Here is a 15,635-nt window from a genome sequence, read left to right on the forward strand (position 1 = left end):
TCATAACCGGCGGTCCCTCAACCGGTCCCTACCGGTCCCGGTCGGTCCCGGTCCCGGTCCTCCGTCGGTTACGGGCCGGGCCGGGCCCATTTGGCCATCTCTACTCCCAGGACGGCCATCTGCTTTGCAGATAGTCCGGAGTCATCATATTTGAACCTCTGTGGCCATAAGAGAATTTTTATTCTTTCTTGGATTTGAAAGTGGGACCTTCTGGTACTTTTGACCTCCTGCTATGCATAATTTTCTCATTATGCACAAAAAGCAGAAGCCGTATGAGATTAATATCTCATATACAGTTCTGTAACCGACTTTCTTTGAATTGAAGAAATAAACTAATCAAACCATGGATAAGTCCAAGCAAACTTTTCTTTCCAAAAGGAAAAGGGAAAAGTCCAATGAAACCCAATGAACTTTAGTGTTTGAAATAATTAAGTTCTTGGACAATTTTTTTTTTGAATAAATAAGTTTTTGGACATTGCAAAACTAAGTCTGGGCTTCATCAACTTCCGAAGAATGTTAGGATCATATATCGGGTATTGGACACTTTTTTGTATAATATGATCTCCAACATTGTCATCCTCTTCATCAACATCGAACTCAACATCGTCAATCGTGTTTATATTACAAATGTTATTTAAAAATTGATCATAAACTGTTTTGTTTAAGTTGATTACATCATCCTCATCTTCAAGGTCTAAAGATAAAGAATCTGACATATGGTCACTTGAATTGTTGTTGTATATTTCATAGCTAAGATCATCACTACAATCACCATTGCAATCAGATGTCATTCTGTAAACAAGAATAACGATTTCATCACGATTCACAAATGGAAACAAAACGTATCACACTCTAAAAAGGATGGCACAAAATGATGTTACGAATTCACAAATGAAAAGAAAACCTATCAACCACAAATGATATCATTAAAGCTGATACTTCTAACAAAAAAAACATGCTATTTTAACAAAAGAAAAGAAGCAATGTGGATCTTTTTAAAGTTTATGTGAAATTATCTTTTGAATGCATTAGCTAGAAGCCACTGGTGGGAATAAAACTTGAAAAATCAAAGTGTTTATCTCAATAGAAACGCACCCTAAAAGATAAGATGAGAAGAAACTTTTGAAATCAAATTGAGAAATCAAAAAATTGTGGGAACCGAACCTGAGAAATCGAAAATTATGGGAACCGGGTGTTGCGGCGGCAACATACGGACGATGATGGTGCGACGACGTCTAGTGGTGCAGCGACGAAGGAAGGTGGTGCTACAGCGACTAGTGGTGCAGCGACGAAGGAAGGTGATGCTACAGTGACTTTTTTGGACTTTTTCCAAACGTAAATTTAATAGTCATGTGCCTTTGTCGCTTGAGGCCTTTGATTAAAATTTAAAGGAAAAAAACCCCAACAAACCGTTACATTTTGAGTGATTAAATATTTAAACTATTTTTTTCATCAAATATAAATCTCTAAATTTTATGAAATCAAATAAATAAATCCATAAACTTACTAAAATTGAGAAAACCCAACGAACTTTCATATTTTGAACGATTAGGTTCTTGAACAATCTCTTGGACAAAGAAATCCTTATACTTAAAAACATAGAAAGAAATTTGCCCTTTTTACCATGTATCAACATTCAACAAATCAGTAGAAAAGTACAACAAACCAGTAAAAAAATACACCATTTTTTAACCCTTCTTAATTTTTCAGAATTAAATGACAAATGTCGGTGTTTGTTATGATCCTGTGATTCTCTTTTGAATTTGAAAATAAATAATTATTAGATTACTTTATGATTCTCATTTACTCTGAAAAATAAATGATAATAATAAAAACGGTATTTAGTCATCTTATTTGATTTTGTACTTTATTACTGATATGTATACATTGATTGAGAAATGATGTATTGGTTTTGCTTTATAAGTGTAAAATTTATTCGTTCAAAAAAATGTTTAGTGACCTAATCGCTTAAAATATGAATGTTGTTGGGGTTTTCCTTAAAGATTTATTTGTTCAATTTTAGAAAGTTCAGTGATTTATTTGTTTAGAAAATAATTCAGGGACTTAATCATTCAAAACATGATAGTTTCTTGAGTTTTTTAGACTTTTCCCAAATTTAAACCGTATAAAATATAAGTGCATCTCAACATATATCCTAAATCATATGTTAAAATAGAGAAAATAACATACAGAAGGTGAAAATTTCTAAAATTTTGAGAAATCTCTAAAATCTAGATATACAAGAGAGAAATAATATTTTAATAATTTCTTATTAGATATTTTAATAATATAGTTGCTGGAAGTTATAAAATAAAGCAGCTTTGGAGTTGGATGTAATTTATTTTAAATATTTTGATTTTTGATATTTTATTTTAGAAAAATTATAACATACCTGTTGTAGATGTTTAAACATATTTTTGTTATGTTATATCTGGTATGATAATTGATTGAGACAAGATATATAATTCCTAAAAAGCTAAAAGAAAACTCAAGCAAAAGGATGAAGAGGGGGGATTATTGACCAACCGAAGCGTCTCGTTATTTTTCGCCAGCTTTAATGTTGATAACTGTAAGAATCAGTAAAATATATTCAATTTTACATTATGAACAGTAATCGTGATACGATATATGTTCATAAGTATCACAATATGAAATAAATACACTGTTAAACAATAATTTGAATTCTAGCTTTATAAAACTCATTTAATGATTGGGATTTGTACTCTGGATTTCTCGACATATTTTAGGTTCTAAATTTAATTACGTCACTATATATCTATTTATATCGTATGTTGCGAAATATATTTACGGGATGAATCGAGTAACAAAATTAAAATGAGAGTAAACTTTTTCTAACAATTTTCGTCCATTTTTATTAAAAGAAAATCATAAATAATAGCAACACTTTTGAAAACCATCTTTTCTAGAAGAATTGAAGATTGGCTTAGGGACCGTTTACTAAACACTTATTTGGTAAGTGCTTAACGCATAAATTTACTCATCGGATGAACATGAAAAGGGCCAAGAATCTTACCGGGTAAGAGCGATGAGAAGGATGGAGAGTCTTACCTGGGTAAGTGAGGATGACGACTCTTACTCAGGTAAGTGCTTACCCAGTAAATTGTTGCATTTGATATGTTTTGATGTACTAAAATCTTACGCATCAAAATAAATTACAGTGTTGACTCATATTGGTAAACGCTTATCGGATAAACATTTGGGTAAACGGCCCCTTAGCCTAGTCGTTCAGGCTTGCATCGTTTCTTTTATACCCACAACTTATTGATGGCATGTTTAGCTAATGGCCATATTCGGTCAAGTCAAATAAGTTATGATGAACGTTTTTTTTCCAAATTTTGAATGTTCAAATTATTTATGTAGCAACAGTAGATAATTTATTTAAAAAAAGAAGTATCGAGTATGGCAAGGATCAATTACGATTGTCAAATCAGATTTATTCTAGTTTGTAGATTTAAGATCAATTCTTATACAGATACGGCATTGGATCCAAAAATACCGAACCAATGAAATCATATTTTGGATTCATTGTGATTTCATATTTGATTTATAGATGTACCTTTATTTATAAGATACAAACATTAAAAATAACTGATGAGAAATTAATCAAAAATAAAAATAAAAATAAAACAAAATAATATATAATAAAATGTATGTTCGTCCTGATATGATTTTTATTGGAATTATTTTAATAAAATTGGTTCGTGACTAAGGAAAACGAAGGATAAATTCCTTCAACAAATAACTTTTTTTCTTCTTGATGGAATTCAATTCCATCAAAATACGTAAACCAATAGAATTTGTGATGTAGAACGAATGGCGATTGAGATAGAGCAGTAAATCGATCTTTGTCGTGCCAATCCTGGTTTTATTCAGATGTAGAGTTTGCTGTTTGATTAATATTAAAACATGTTTCTAGTAGTAAAATGGGTCAATTCGTCACTTTGTAATGACGAATGGGTTTTTAAGCCATTCAGGATTGTTGCGGGCCTCAAAATTGCGTTTTTGGCCCGTTTTTGTTTATAGTTCGTATTCATTTTGGGCTTTAGATGTGATGTTCGGTTTTTATTAGTTTTGATTATTAATAAAACCTTTGGAGGTTCGTCCCTTTCTTTGAGTTTGTTGCTCGTAAACTCATTTTCGTCTTTGGAGTTCAATGCTTGTTGACCCACGGTTTCTTGTTGCCTCAATTCGGAAATCCAATCGAACAAAATTTTCTTAATTCCATTTTGATAATATTCTTACCATCACTCATTTGAATTGTTACTAATTAAGCCCATTTTTCAAAGTTTAATCTTTAATTTTATTTGTCACATTCACATGTGAATAGCAATCTTAACTTGTCCATTGCTTGCATGTTTGCTTGTGTTTTCACCATCAAATGATCAAACTTTACTTTTTTCCGATGAATAAAAACCTAAAATGTTGTGATAATTATGAAAACTTACATTTTAAGGTATTATTTTACGTGTTTTATTATATCTAATGCTAAAATTTAAGGTATTCATTAACATATATTTGTTTCAAAATCAAATTTTTTGCATTTACTTTTGTGTCATAGATGATACACATGTGATACTAAATTAGAGACACGAACGATTTTCAATGCGATCTTGGTTGCGGGTCAAGTCGCCTTTACACCACTAAACCCTCTCACATGTATTATCACATGTGATAAGGGTGTTGTTGTTGATATGATGCTATAATCCACCAAGACTATCACATGTGATGCTAAATCATAGATGCAGACAACCTTTGGCGCGTGCTAAGTCGTAGAATACGTCGTCCGCACATCACAAGGTCCCCTTACACGTATTATCACATGTGATCAGGGTGCTTTCGCATTCTCGTAAAATGGAGGTGTTTTCGTTTGAACCTCCACCTATATATATATATATATATATATATATATATATATATATATATTTGATTTCACGTGAAACCAAACTGTTTTTGAGAGACTCGTGAGACCACTTTTTACACTTGAGCCTTCACAGTAAAAACACTGTGAAAGTTACTTTCACGGTGTTTTGCTGTGAAATTTCAAGTGTAAAAAAGTGGTGTCACGGGTTTCACAAAAACATACTGGTCTCACGTGATCTCAAATGTGTGTATGTGTGTGTGTATATATATTGTAATTAAGCATACTTCATTGACCGATTATTTTGGTGGAATCACGTACAAAATAAAGATAAACGTATGATCTTTATGTCGGGGTTCAGGTGACACGTTCCCAAACAAGTTACAAACTTTAACCGAAAGCATTAAAAATAAACGATACTTATAAACGAACGAACGTTAAACGAGTAATTGACCGAGAATAAAACAATGACAACCAAAGGAACATGTAATTCTTTGCTTACCCTTGGTTTGGACTCGGCCTAGATTTGGATTCGATACAGTAATAAAATGTCTAAAATACCCTTCAATAAACCACATATTTGCAAGACTAAAACCAAAGGGTGAGTAAAAGTCAAAAAATACCAAGTGGGACTAGTTGATTTGAGGAGATGACAAATGGGGAAGTATGCACAATTTGGGGGGTTTTTAAGTGGTGTGAAAAGCAAATGTGTCAAGAGAATTGAATGGTGCATGTTGAACAAAGGACAAAAGGGGTACCCTTAAACACCTCTTCTTACTTGTAATTTTCTTTTTCCCCTTTTTCTAGTCATCAAAGGAAGTAAAGAATCCAAGGTTTTCATGTGAATTTTTTCTTTCATTCAATCAATAATCAAACAATTTCTTTATTCAGTAGTCCACGATTCATTTCTAAACTAGATAACGATGCCGATAAACATGACCTCATTGTGGTCCGAGTTGCACGTTTCAACACAACCCCACTTCAAGATTCGTATTTAAAATTGATCAAATAAACATAATTAAAAACGATTATATAGAGATATAAATTATATATATATATATATATGTTGAAAATGGGATGTTTTGATTTGAAGGTTTCCACAATGGGTATGATTTTGCTCCCCACATGGGGATACAGTTTTCCTCACTTTAATTCAAATCTTTAAACATCAATAACAACTTTAGAATCAAGAAATCTAAATAATTTCCCTCCCTTTGCCGCCTCATTTCTTGCATACTAAATTTTAGTAGGCATGGGAATGGGTCCGACCCGTTGGGAAACCCGGTTCACCTGCCCCGATAGGGGACGAGGATTCCCCGTTCAAACCGGGGATGGGGACGGGTATGGTACTCCCCGTCCCGCCCCGTACCCGTTATATATATATTAATTAATAAATTTAATATATATCTATTCATATATAGTATTTAATTCAACTAAAGCATTAATTTATAATTTCTTATTTCCCAACTTGGTTTATAATCTAAAATTGTTATTTTTTGGATGTTAATATGCAATTTTTGGGATGTCAAGTCAAAATACAATTACTCAGTAAATTTTGTATATTACTCGATATGGTTTTATATTACTCAATATCTTTTGATACATGTGAATTTAAGAATTTTTTGATTAAATTAAAAAAAAATTGTTTTAGGTTATTAGTTCTTTTATGATGTTGTGGTTTTTTTTGTATTATATTAGATTCATTTTGGTTTTACGTTTATTGAAAATGTTTGAGATTTAAACATGTATGATCTTTCACATATGTAATTTAAAATAACTTACATAAACGGGAAAAAAAAAAAATCTCCGTTCCCTGTTGGGGATGGGGATGTGATTATATTTCCCGGCGGGGATGGGGAGGGAGACGGGGATAGAGATAAGTAATCGGGGATGGGGACGGGGATTGAGGTCCCTGCCCCATTCCCATGTCCAAATTTTTGGGCTTGTCTTAATACCTCTTAAGTCTGAATCGGTCGGACGATTTTATTTTTAGACCGTTTGATTTTTTTTAAATAAGAGCTGAAAAACTCTTATAGTTCTCTGAATTTTTAAATGGTAGTCTAAATCCTTAATGAGCTCTTATTCACACATGAGGACATCATATCGATCTCTCCCTCTCTCGTTTGATCTCCAACTACCAAATCATACCGATCTATCCACATCATACGATTTGGACACCGTATCGTTCTCTCGCTCGGTCTCGAGCTATCGATCTATCCAAACCAATCTCTCCAAAATGATCACTGCAAACCGATCTCTCCTATCTATGAGTTATTTTATGAGTATAATCAAACCAACGAGCAAGGGGATGATGGTGACACAATTAATACAAAATGAATATTGGTTCTAGTCGTTATGAGACTTTGTTCGTGTTTATATTAATTCAGATTTGAGACTTCAGATGTAAAAACAAACAGTCTGACTGATTCAGATTTCAAACTTCAGCACCATCTCTTATAAATCAAACTTTAGACTTCAGCATTTCTTAAAAAACAAACACCACGTTAATGTAAAATATAAACAAATTGTATTATTGGAAAAAGAATATTGTTACAAGTTAAAGATATTGGATTATTATTTTTTGTAATGATTTTTAAAATGTATTTAATTTATTAGTTTTCTATTAAATTATTAAAAATGTTGGAAGGTTAAGCCAATATGTTTTGGACCATTACCGAACTATACAACCCGTCAATTTGAGTGTGCATAAATCCAAACGCTTCTTAAAACAGACACATATCTTTATGGATATTACACATACAAATATACAATATATACATACCATGTTACGTGTTTATATACAACGACAGATCCAGAACCTCTGACAAAGTTGCAGGCACAACCCATTAAGTGGAGGGTTTTTCTGTACTCTGTTGTCTATCCACCGACACGACAGACACACCCCTATCATGATTCAAAACACTTACGATAACACAAGATGTTTTGCTTGATACCATATCCAAGTTTGACCCGTTGGCATAATGATTTTGTCCGTTTTACTGAAACTCTTCGGTGGCGTTTGTTTTTTAAGAGGTTCTGAAGTCTGATTTCACTTCTGAATTTTAAGAGGTGGTACTGAAGTCTAAAATCTGAATCAGTCAGACTGTTTGTTTTTACATCTGAAATCTGAATCAGTCAAGTTTCGGATCTGATAGATTTGGATCGATCTGGGTCATGATTTTACGAGAATATGTGGATCGATCTAGGTCGTGATTGATTTGGAGATCGAATGTCTTGCGAGATAGATTTGGAGGACTAACTCTGGAGGTGAGGATGGAGGGGAGAGTCTGGAGGGAGCGATTAAGAGGATTTAAGTAATTATGTTATCACTTTTTTTTTCAGAGCAAATTAAGAGCTTTTCAGCTCTTATTTATATAAAAAAACAAACGATATGAAAATAAAAACGTCTGACCGGTTCAGACTTAAGAGGCATTAAGCGGTTTTTTTCAAAAAACAAACAAGCCCTCATTTACTGAAATCCCATCTTTGTCCGTTTTTATATCAAACAAGCAACACCCACGTCACGGTTTCTAAGATTATAATAAAAACACGAACCATAAAGTGGTTTTTTTCAAAAAAACAAACAAGCCCTCATTTACTGAAATCCCATCTTTGTCCGTTTTTATATCAAACAAGCAACGCCCACGTCACGGTTTCTAAGATTATAATAAAAACACGAACCATAAAGTAGAAAACACAGATAAAACCCGACACAATCATATAAACTTCAAAACACACCGTTAAGGTTAATACAAACCAAGTCGAGAACTTACAAGATGTAAATTAGTAGTAACACAAACCCTAAACACCATTAAAAAGCAAAAACCACCATATTTTTTAAAACTAAAAATCTTTAGCAGCATTTGCTGCGGGCTGCATCTTTCTTTTGCAGCCGCCTCAGCCTCACTGTTAAACACAAACCCTAAAAATGCCTGGAAATCTGAAAAAGTTTCCAAACATGTCTCTTCCACCCCTCCATCTTTCACATATTAACTTTCACCACCCCCGATAAAAGCAAAACCCCACTAAACACAATTAACTAAAAGTAGAAGAACATCATTTCCCTATATGGGTAAAATTGGAAATTCACTTCCACCCCTACACCCGGAAATTCTTTCCGGTGTAGGTCTTGCCGAACTGCCAATTCGCTGGAGCTATGTTCCAGGAGGTGGAGGTGCGGCGGTCACTGGAGGTGACCCTGAAAGAGAGTGGTTGACCCGTGAGGACGGCGTTTGATTGCCAGTTTTGCCCCCAGTTACGACTCATACTCATCCAGTTGGTTTTCGTCCCTTTGATCCAAACTTTCTGTATATCACCCGCACCTGCAACGTTGCTGATCAAAACCAAGTTAAAGTAACGGAAACCGTTAATTGTGAACCTGATCCCGCCGGCTTTCCGGCATGGCACCCTGCGTTAATTGCAACAAACATTAAGGTTAGTTTCGTCAATTTGGAAAAGTGGACATGTTAGTGTGCGACGAGGGACTACACATAAACCGTAGGGACGCAGTACGGCAATCTTCCTCGCACATTAAAGACACTTGTCCCTACCGTACCTGCCTTATTGAAACCAACGGCCGTGATTTCATCAATCAAATTCCATTAACGGTAGACAAACCACCATAAATCACGCGTTCGTATCCACCGTAATTATGGTGGGACCTATAATACTTACACAAATCACATGGCAAACGTCTCACATGCAGTCAACCAAACAACACCGTACCCATTAAATTTTCTTAGTTGCATTTAGCTCACCAATCTTTACAACATTTATAAATTCGCCCCATGTGAAATAACTACCCTTAAAAACAGTTGAAAACAAGCTTTTACGCTAGCCATAATTTCAACATCTAAATATGCACCCATCACTTGTACCTTATGCATCTATGGTTGTACCATAAAAATAGTGTGGTCAAGTTAGATTTTAATTTCTAGAGCAATTTTGTTATAATTGGTAGTACAGGGCCATTTTTGTTAATATAAATTAGTTCAGGGGTGAAAATGAAAATTTTAAAGGCCGGAAGTTCGGGTTACCGGATATGGATTCACGGAAAAAAGGAAATTTGTAACTAAAATAGAGTAATATATTCGAGGGTATTTTGGTAAACTTTCACGTGAAACATTCGAACGAAAAAAGTAGCTTGTACTTTGTGCATCGAAAGTTGTACATAATGTATTTTTAGAGGGAAGTGCATACCGGCGGTAAGAGACGGGGACGATGCCGGCGCGATACTCGGCGATTTTAAGGAACATGGGCATGGCGAGATCGAAGTGGGTACGAGGAGGGTTGCACCACCCACCATTGTCGTTAGGGAGAGCGTAATTCGGAGGGCAGAAATTGGTGGCGGTGACGGTGATGGAGGGGCTACCAGGGTGGCACCACCGAGGGTCATCAGCGCACTTGATTTCAAAACACGCGCCGCAGCTAAGTCCCTTGTTGAACAGCGCGGTGCTGAGCGCCGCCGTGTTGACTCCGTAGCCTTGGCTGTATAGATTTCCGTACCCACAAGCACCTCCTGTAAAACAGACGCGAATTAAGCCCTAAAGTTGGGTAAAAATTGAGAGAATTCGAAGGTTCTGGAAGATGTGCATAAGCCAGTTGTACTCTACAGCTATAAAACCGCTAATGCACACGAAATTCTGGTAAGATTTTCGGAGATTTCAGGATACGAAGATTCTAGAAGATGTAATTCATGATTGAACAATGCGATTGAATTGTTACATACCCATGGTACCGGAGGCGTCGCTTCCACCGTAGAATGTAGCATGAGCACCTTGCCAAGCGCCGCCGGCGTAGTTTCCAGGAATTCTACCGTCGGCAAGGGACAAGGCGGAGAAGATAATGAAGAGAATGCCGGAGACGATAGCCATTTTAGGGCAGAAACAAGTGAGTAAAGAGAGAGAAAGTAACGGGTGGGGGGGATGAGGAGAAAGTGCAGGGGGTGTTGGGGGTACTTATGGAGAAGACTTGGGATGTCAGAATGTAATTTCACATATTCCATGATACGACGACGTATTTAAAGTTCGGTCTGCTTACGACCCATGGTACAACATTACTGACAAAAGAAAATGGAAAAAGAAAAACCATAAATTGTTCTTTGCTGGTTGTGGGCCCATTTAGATATCATTGGGTCCCACCTTTACTTTAATATATATATCTTTTACGAATGTTCTTATAATTTCAATATACACCTTTTTTTATCAACGTATTAAAAATTAAAATAATGATCCATATATATATATATATGAATCAAATAGTATTTGAATTTGATTAATCATATCTATACTATATTATAAAGCATTTGATAAGAACTTTTAAAAATCATTTTATGCATGAAGTACTGTTTATTTATGCATATTACTTAAAATTCAAAATTAGAAGTAATTTTGCGTATGTACAACTTATTAGAGCTCTATTTTTAAATTTTTGTAACTAACTACAAATAAACATAATCAAATACAGGATAAACATTCATTTTAAATATATAAAATCTAAAATATAATAAAGATAATCATTAAGTTCCAAAAAAATACTTAATTATTATCTTTATAAAAAATTATATTATTAAACGAAAAACAAAAAACTGAATTAAAGAAATACACAAAAAATGAGATATTTTAAATAATTAGTTTGACACTAATATAAAAAAAGTCATTTTTTATGATATATCTTCATATTTTTATTTTTTACGTTTCTCGTTAAATTATACGAGTATCATTCTAATTTATTAATAACATTTCAATAAGATAAATATTTTAACCCAAATGACAAGATACATAATTTTTTTACCTTACAAAAATAAATATAAAGAAATTAACAAGTTAAATTAAAGAAAGTCTCATGGATTATAGCAAAAAAAGTATTTTAAGTATTTTTTTTTTTTTGGAAAATAGAAATATTTATTGAAATTATTTGAAGAAATAAAAACAATGAAATGGAATGAATCATATTCGATAAATATTCATTTCTATTCCTACAGAATAAATCAACATATTTTTTTATACCTTAATTAACTACAGAGTCAACTATAAATTTGGTTCATGTGATTTGTCAAAAAATAATTATTTTTTTATGGTTTTAAAATTATAAGACGAGTAGATGATTATTATGATTTGTAAAAACGTTTGAATTTAACCACATGGGTGGTGTTTGATTGGTTTGAGTTTGGCTCCAAAGGTCAAAAGTAGCAGGAGGTCTCAGATTCAAATCCAATGAGTAATATTAAAAGTTGATTTTAGATATTAATTAAACCTATTTAAATTAATAATCTAATATTCATTAATAAACTAAAACAAGAAATGTATGTGAATTGATTTATCGTTTAAATAATAAAAACATGTTAACCATAAGGATGGTGTCTGATTGGTTTGAGCTTGGCTCCAAAGGTCAAAAGTACCAGGAGGTGCCATGCAACTCCGGACTATCTGCAAAACATGTGATCGTCCTGAGATTAGTCGGCTTGTATAACGGGTTGGATATCCAGGTTAATAAAAAGAAAACATGTTAGTAATATTCATCTGTAAGATTAATCGCCGTTAAATAAAATTTAAGATAATTTTTTTTCTATTTTCAAAATGCTACATGCACTATTAAAAATACGAGTTACTATGGCATGTAAAACGCTTATGCAAGGGGGGTTTTGACAATAACTCAGAGTCTATTATAACAACAACGGTGGTGTAGCTTATAAATGATAAATTTTTTATCAGTGTTTTGATAGTGTAGTTGACATTTTATTCAAATCAACTGTTTGTAGATTTTCATGAGTTTAAGGGAGAACCATACAAAAACAGAGAACATAGAACTCATTATCAACCATCGATCGGATGTGAATAACAAGGGACGTTATATATAATTTTATGTAACTAACTCTACGATTACAGTGACGATTGTATTTGAATCTAAGGGGCTGTTTACCAAACACTTACCCAGGTAAGTGCTTACCAAGTCACATTACCTTACCAGATGAATATGACGAAGACCAAAAATCTTATCCGGCAAGGGCGAAGGCAAGGAGCAAGAGTCTTACCCAGTAAGTGAGGACGACAACTTTTACAACGGTTAGCGCTTACCGGGTAAATTGTTGCATATGATGCCGTATTGGTGGACTAAAATCGTACCTAGTAAGTAAGTGATAGTGTTATATTTTACCGATAACCGCTTACTGGGTAAGTATTTGATAAACGGCTCCTAATCCATCTATTATTTTCGATCCAATAAGTTGATGGACGCTTCGCTTGGTTCTCCATTTTTTGAGACTCTATTTTCAACCACCCTCTAGATCGAAAATTTATTTACCTTTTATGAGAATTGTCTGTCGGTGATTTTTTATTGTGTGATTTTTAGAGCATGTTCCACATTTCTTTTCATAATTTCTTCAAAATTATAATAAATAAGAATCAAAATCTCTAAATAAATTACATTCAGTCTGAACAGTTTTTTTTTTCATTTTTAAGATTCTAACTTTAATTATAGGGATATTCACCAAAATATACTTGATATATTAACAAAATAACCAAATTTACCAAAATCGAGGCAAATAGTGTTTGTACCCTAAAGGGGATGCATGTGAGACCCACCAAAATGATTTTTTAATATTTTTTTGGTCAAAGAAGGGGGGATCGCCCCCGTGGTCAACCCTCACCCCCGGGGCGATCCGTGTGAGTATTTTCGCAATTTTGGTAAAAGTTGGTTATTTCGTTAATATATCATGTATATTTTGATCATTTTGGTGAATTTCCCTTAATTATATTATTAAAATATCTGATAATACAAAAAGATATTATCTTTCTTACTCCATTTATTTTTATTGGTATGTTGAGAAATTTTTTTTTGGTGAAATTACAGAAAATCATCTTCTCTTCCATCGGTTAGTCTTGGAGGATTCTTAGTATTTGTAGAAATTTCTTTCTTCTCTGCACTGTCTATTTTGAAAGAAGCTATCAAAGCAAAAAACCATACAAGCTACAAAATTCCATTTTCTGCGTTTTTGAACGAGTTGATGGAGACGTTTTCGAAGATTTACCGCCGTGTCGATTGTTGTGGTTGTAACGGCGGTGCCAGGGTGGTAAGGTGGGAGGCGATGCTGATGATGAAAACATTGAAAAATATTTAGATTTAATTACAAATAATACAAAATAATTGTACTAAAACGATATTAGTATTTTTTTTTTCATGTTAGACAATAATAAGAACATTCAAGTTGTTATTGATTTAATGCAGTTCATTTAACGGTATGTAATGTGTGAGACGTAAAGTAAGGGAAAAAAAATATGGTTGGGATCGACGAACATGGAAAAACCTAACCAGGACTATAACTAAATGTGTTTGATTCAATTTTTGATCTGGTTCACCAACCAACGTCAAAGTAATTTTTATTTTTTAAAACTTGTAGTGACCTTGTTTGTGTAAAAGGGTTCCGTACTCGACAACCCCTGGCCTAGCTCACACGGGCCCATAGCAAGAGTATCGTATGATAGGCAAATGCCGCAAATTAAGTACATGACGCTGATGAAGAACCGAATGCCCATAAATAGCCAAATTTCTGAAGAAATTTCAACTTCCACTCTGTTGTAGTCAAAACTCAAAACTATTTCATGTTTGCACATATATACCACTGCAGATTTTCAATTATAACAACAGTGCTTTGATTTACGTAATCTAAAACTAAAACAAAATCCGTTGTCTACTCAATTCATAGCACGGATCTTCGAGATCAAATCAATATTAAATCATAACCAAACAAGAACAAATCAATCTAAATCGATTTGTTTCTCGGTTTCAATCCGACCCATACCTTATACCGTATTCATTGTATGTATGTAATTAATTAATTTTTTATTAACCTGAATATCCAACCCGTTATGCGGGCCTACTAATCTCAGGGCGATCATCTGCTTTGCAGATAGCCCGGAGTAACCGCATTTGAACCTCTGTGGTCACAAGGGGATTTTTATTCCTCGGATTTGAACCTGAGACCTTCTGTTACTTTTAACCTTTAGAGTCAAGCTCAAACCAATCAGACACTACCCTTGTGGTTATGTATGTAGTTAATTCGAGACTATGCTAAATACACTCATTATACATACTAGTGTTTGACACCATGCGTTGCATGGTGACAATAATCTTTTTTAAAATTACTGAAGTTAGCTAAATGAATAGATGATTATATTTATATATCAAATTAATAAGAATCAATATTACATTTGATATATGAATTCACCTTATCATTATTGGTTGTTCTTTTAATATATATATATATATATATATAGAGAGAGAGAGAGAGAGAGAGAGAGAGAGAGAGAGAGAGACGATTAAATGAAAACCACTCCAATTTGTAAAAACCGTAAAAACTACTCTCATTTATCGATTTCATTATTTAATCTTATGAAATTTTTCCATGAAATTGTTTCATATAATACTTTTTTTATGAAGTTGTTTCATATATGGTTATGAAATTGTTTTATATATTACTTAATAAAATTTTAATGAAACTGTTTCATATATTTCTCTAAAATTAAAATAATGAAGATGATAATATCCATGATTAACAACCTCCACAATAAAAATGATTAATCAACCTCTCATAATTACAAAAAAAAATGAACAAAATGAAAAATTATGATTGGTGGAATAAGGTTTTTACAAATTGAGTGGTTTTTATTTGATCGCTCCTCATATATATATATATATAATTAATTAATTAATTAATTAATAAGTCTTATATATCAATCTTTTATTATATCAAACTTTG

General features: G+C 33.2%; 1 protein-coding gene across 1 annotated transcript; it reads right to left on the reverse strand.

The window, feature by feature from the left end:
* Positions 1 to 8,578: 8,578 nt before the first annotated feature.
* Positions 8,579 to 10,764, reverse strand: LOC112512004 (expansin-A4-like). Its single transcript, XM_025117775.1, has 3 exons — positions 10,608 to 10,764; positions 10,079 to 10,397; positions 8,579 to 9,287 (listed from the first exon to the last, which is right to left on the reverse strand). The coding sequence occupies exons 1-3, from the start codon at positions 10,750 to 10,752 to the stop codon at positions 8,978 to 8,980; spliced, it is 774 nt and encodes a 257-aa protein (XP_024973543.1). The 5' UTR covers positions 10,753 to 10,764; the 3' UTR covers positions 8,579 to 8,977.
* Positions 10,765 to 15,635: the final 4,871 nt, after the last annotated feature.

This window comes from Cynara cardunculus, assembly GCF_001531365.2.
Source record: "Cynara cardunculus var. scolymus isolate 2C chromosome LG 5, CcrdV1, whole genome shotgun sequence".
In the NCBI taxonomy this organism is placed as follows: Eukaryota; Viridiplantae; Streptophyta; class Magnoliopsida; order Asterales; family Asteraceae; genus Cynara; species Cynara cardunculus.

Bases quoted from the DNA above. Each gene is read 5' to 3' on its own strand.
- LOC112512004 (XM_025117775.1), bottom strand. From the start codon at position 10,752: ATGGCTATCGTCTCCGGCATTCTCTTCATTATCTTCTCCGCCTTGTCC. The intron at 10,398-10,607 runs GTATGTAACAAT...TCTGTTTTACAG, and splicing joins CGACGCCTCCGGTACCATGG to GAGGTGCTTGTGGGTACGGA. The intron at 9,288-10,078 runs GTATGCACTTCC...CAATTAACGCAG, and splicing joins GTCCCCGTCTCTTACCGCCG to GGTGCCATGCCGGAAAGCCG.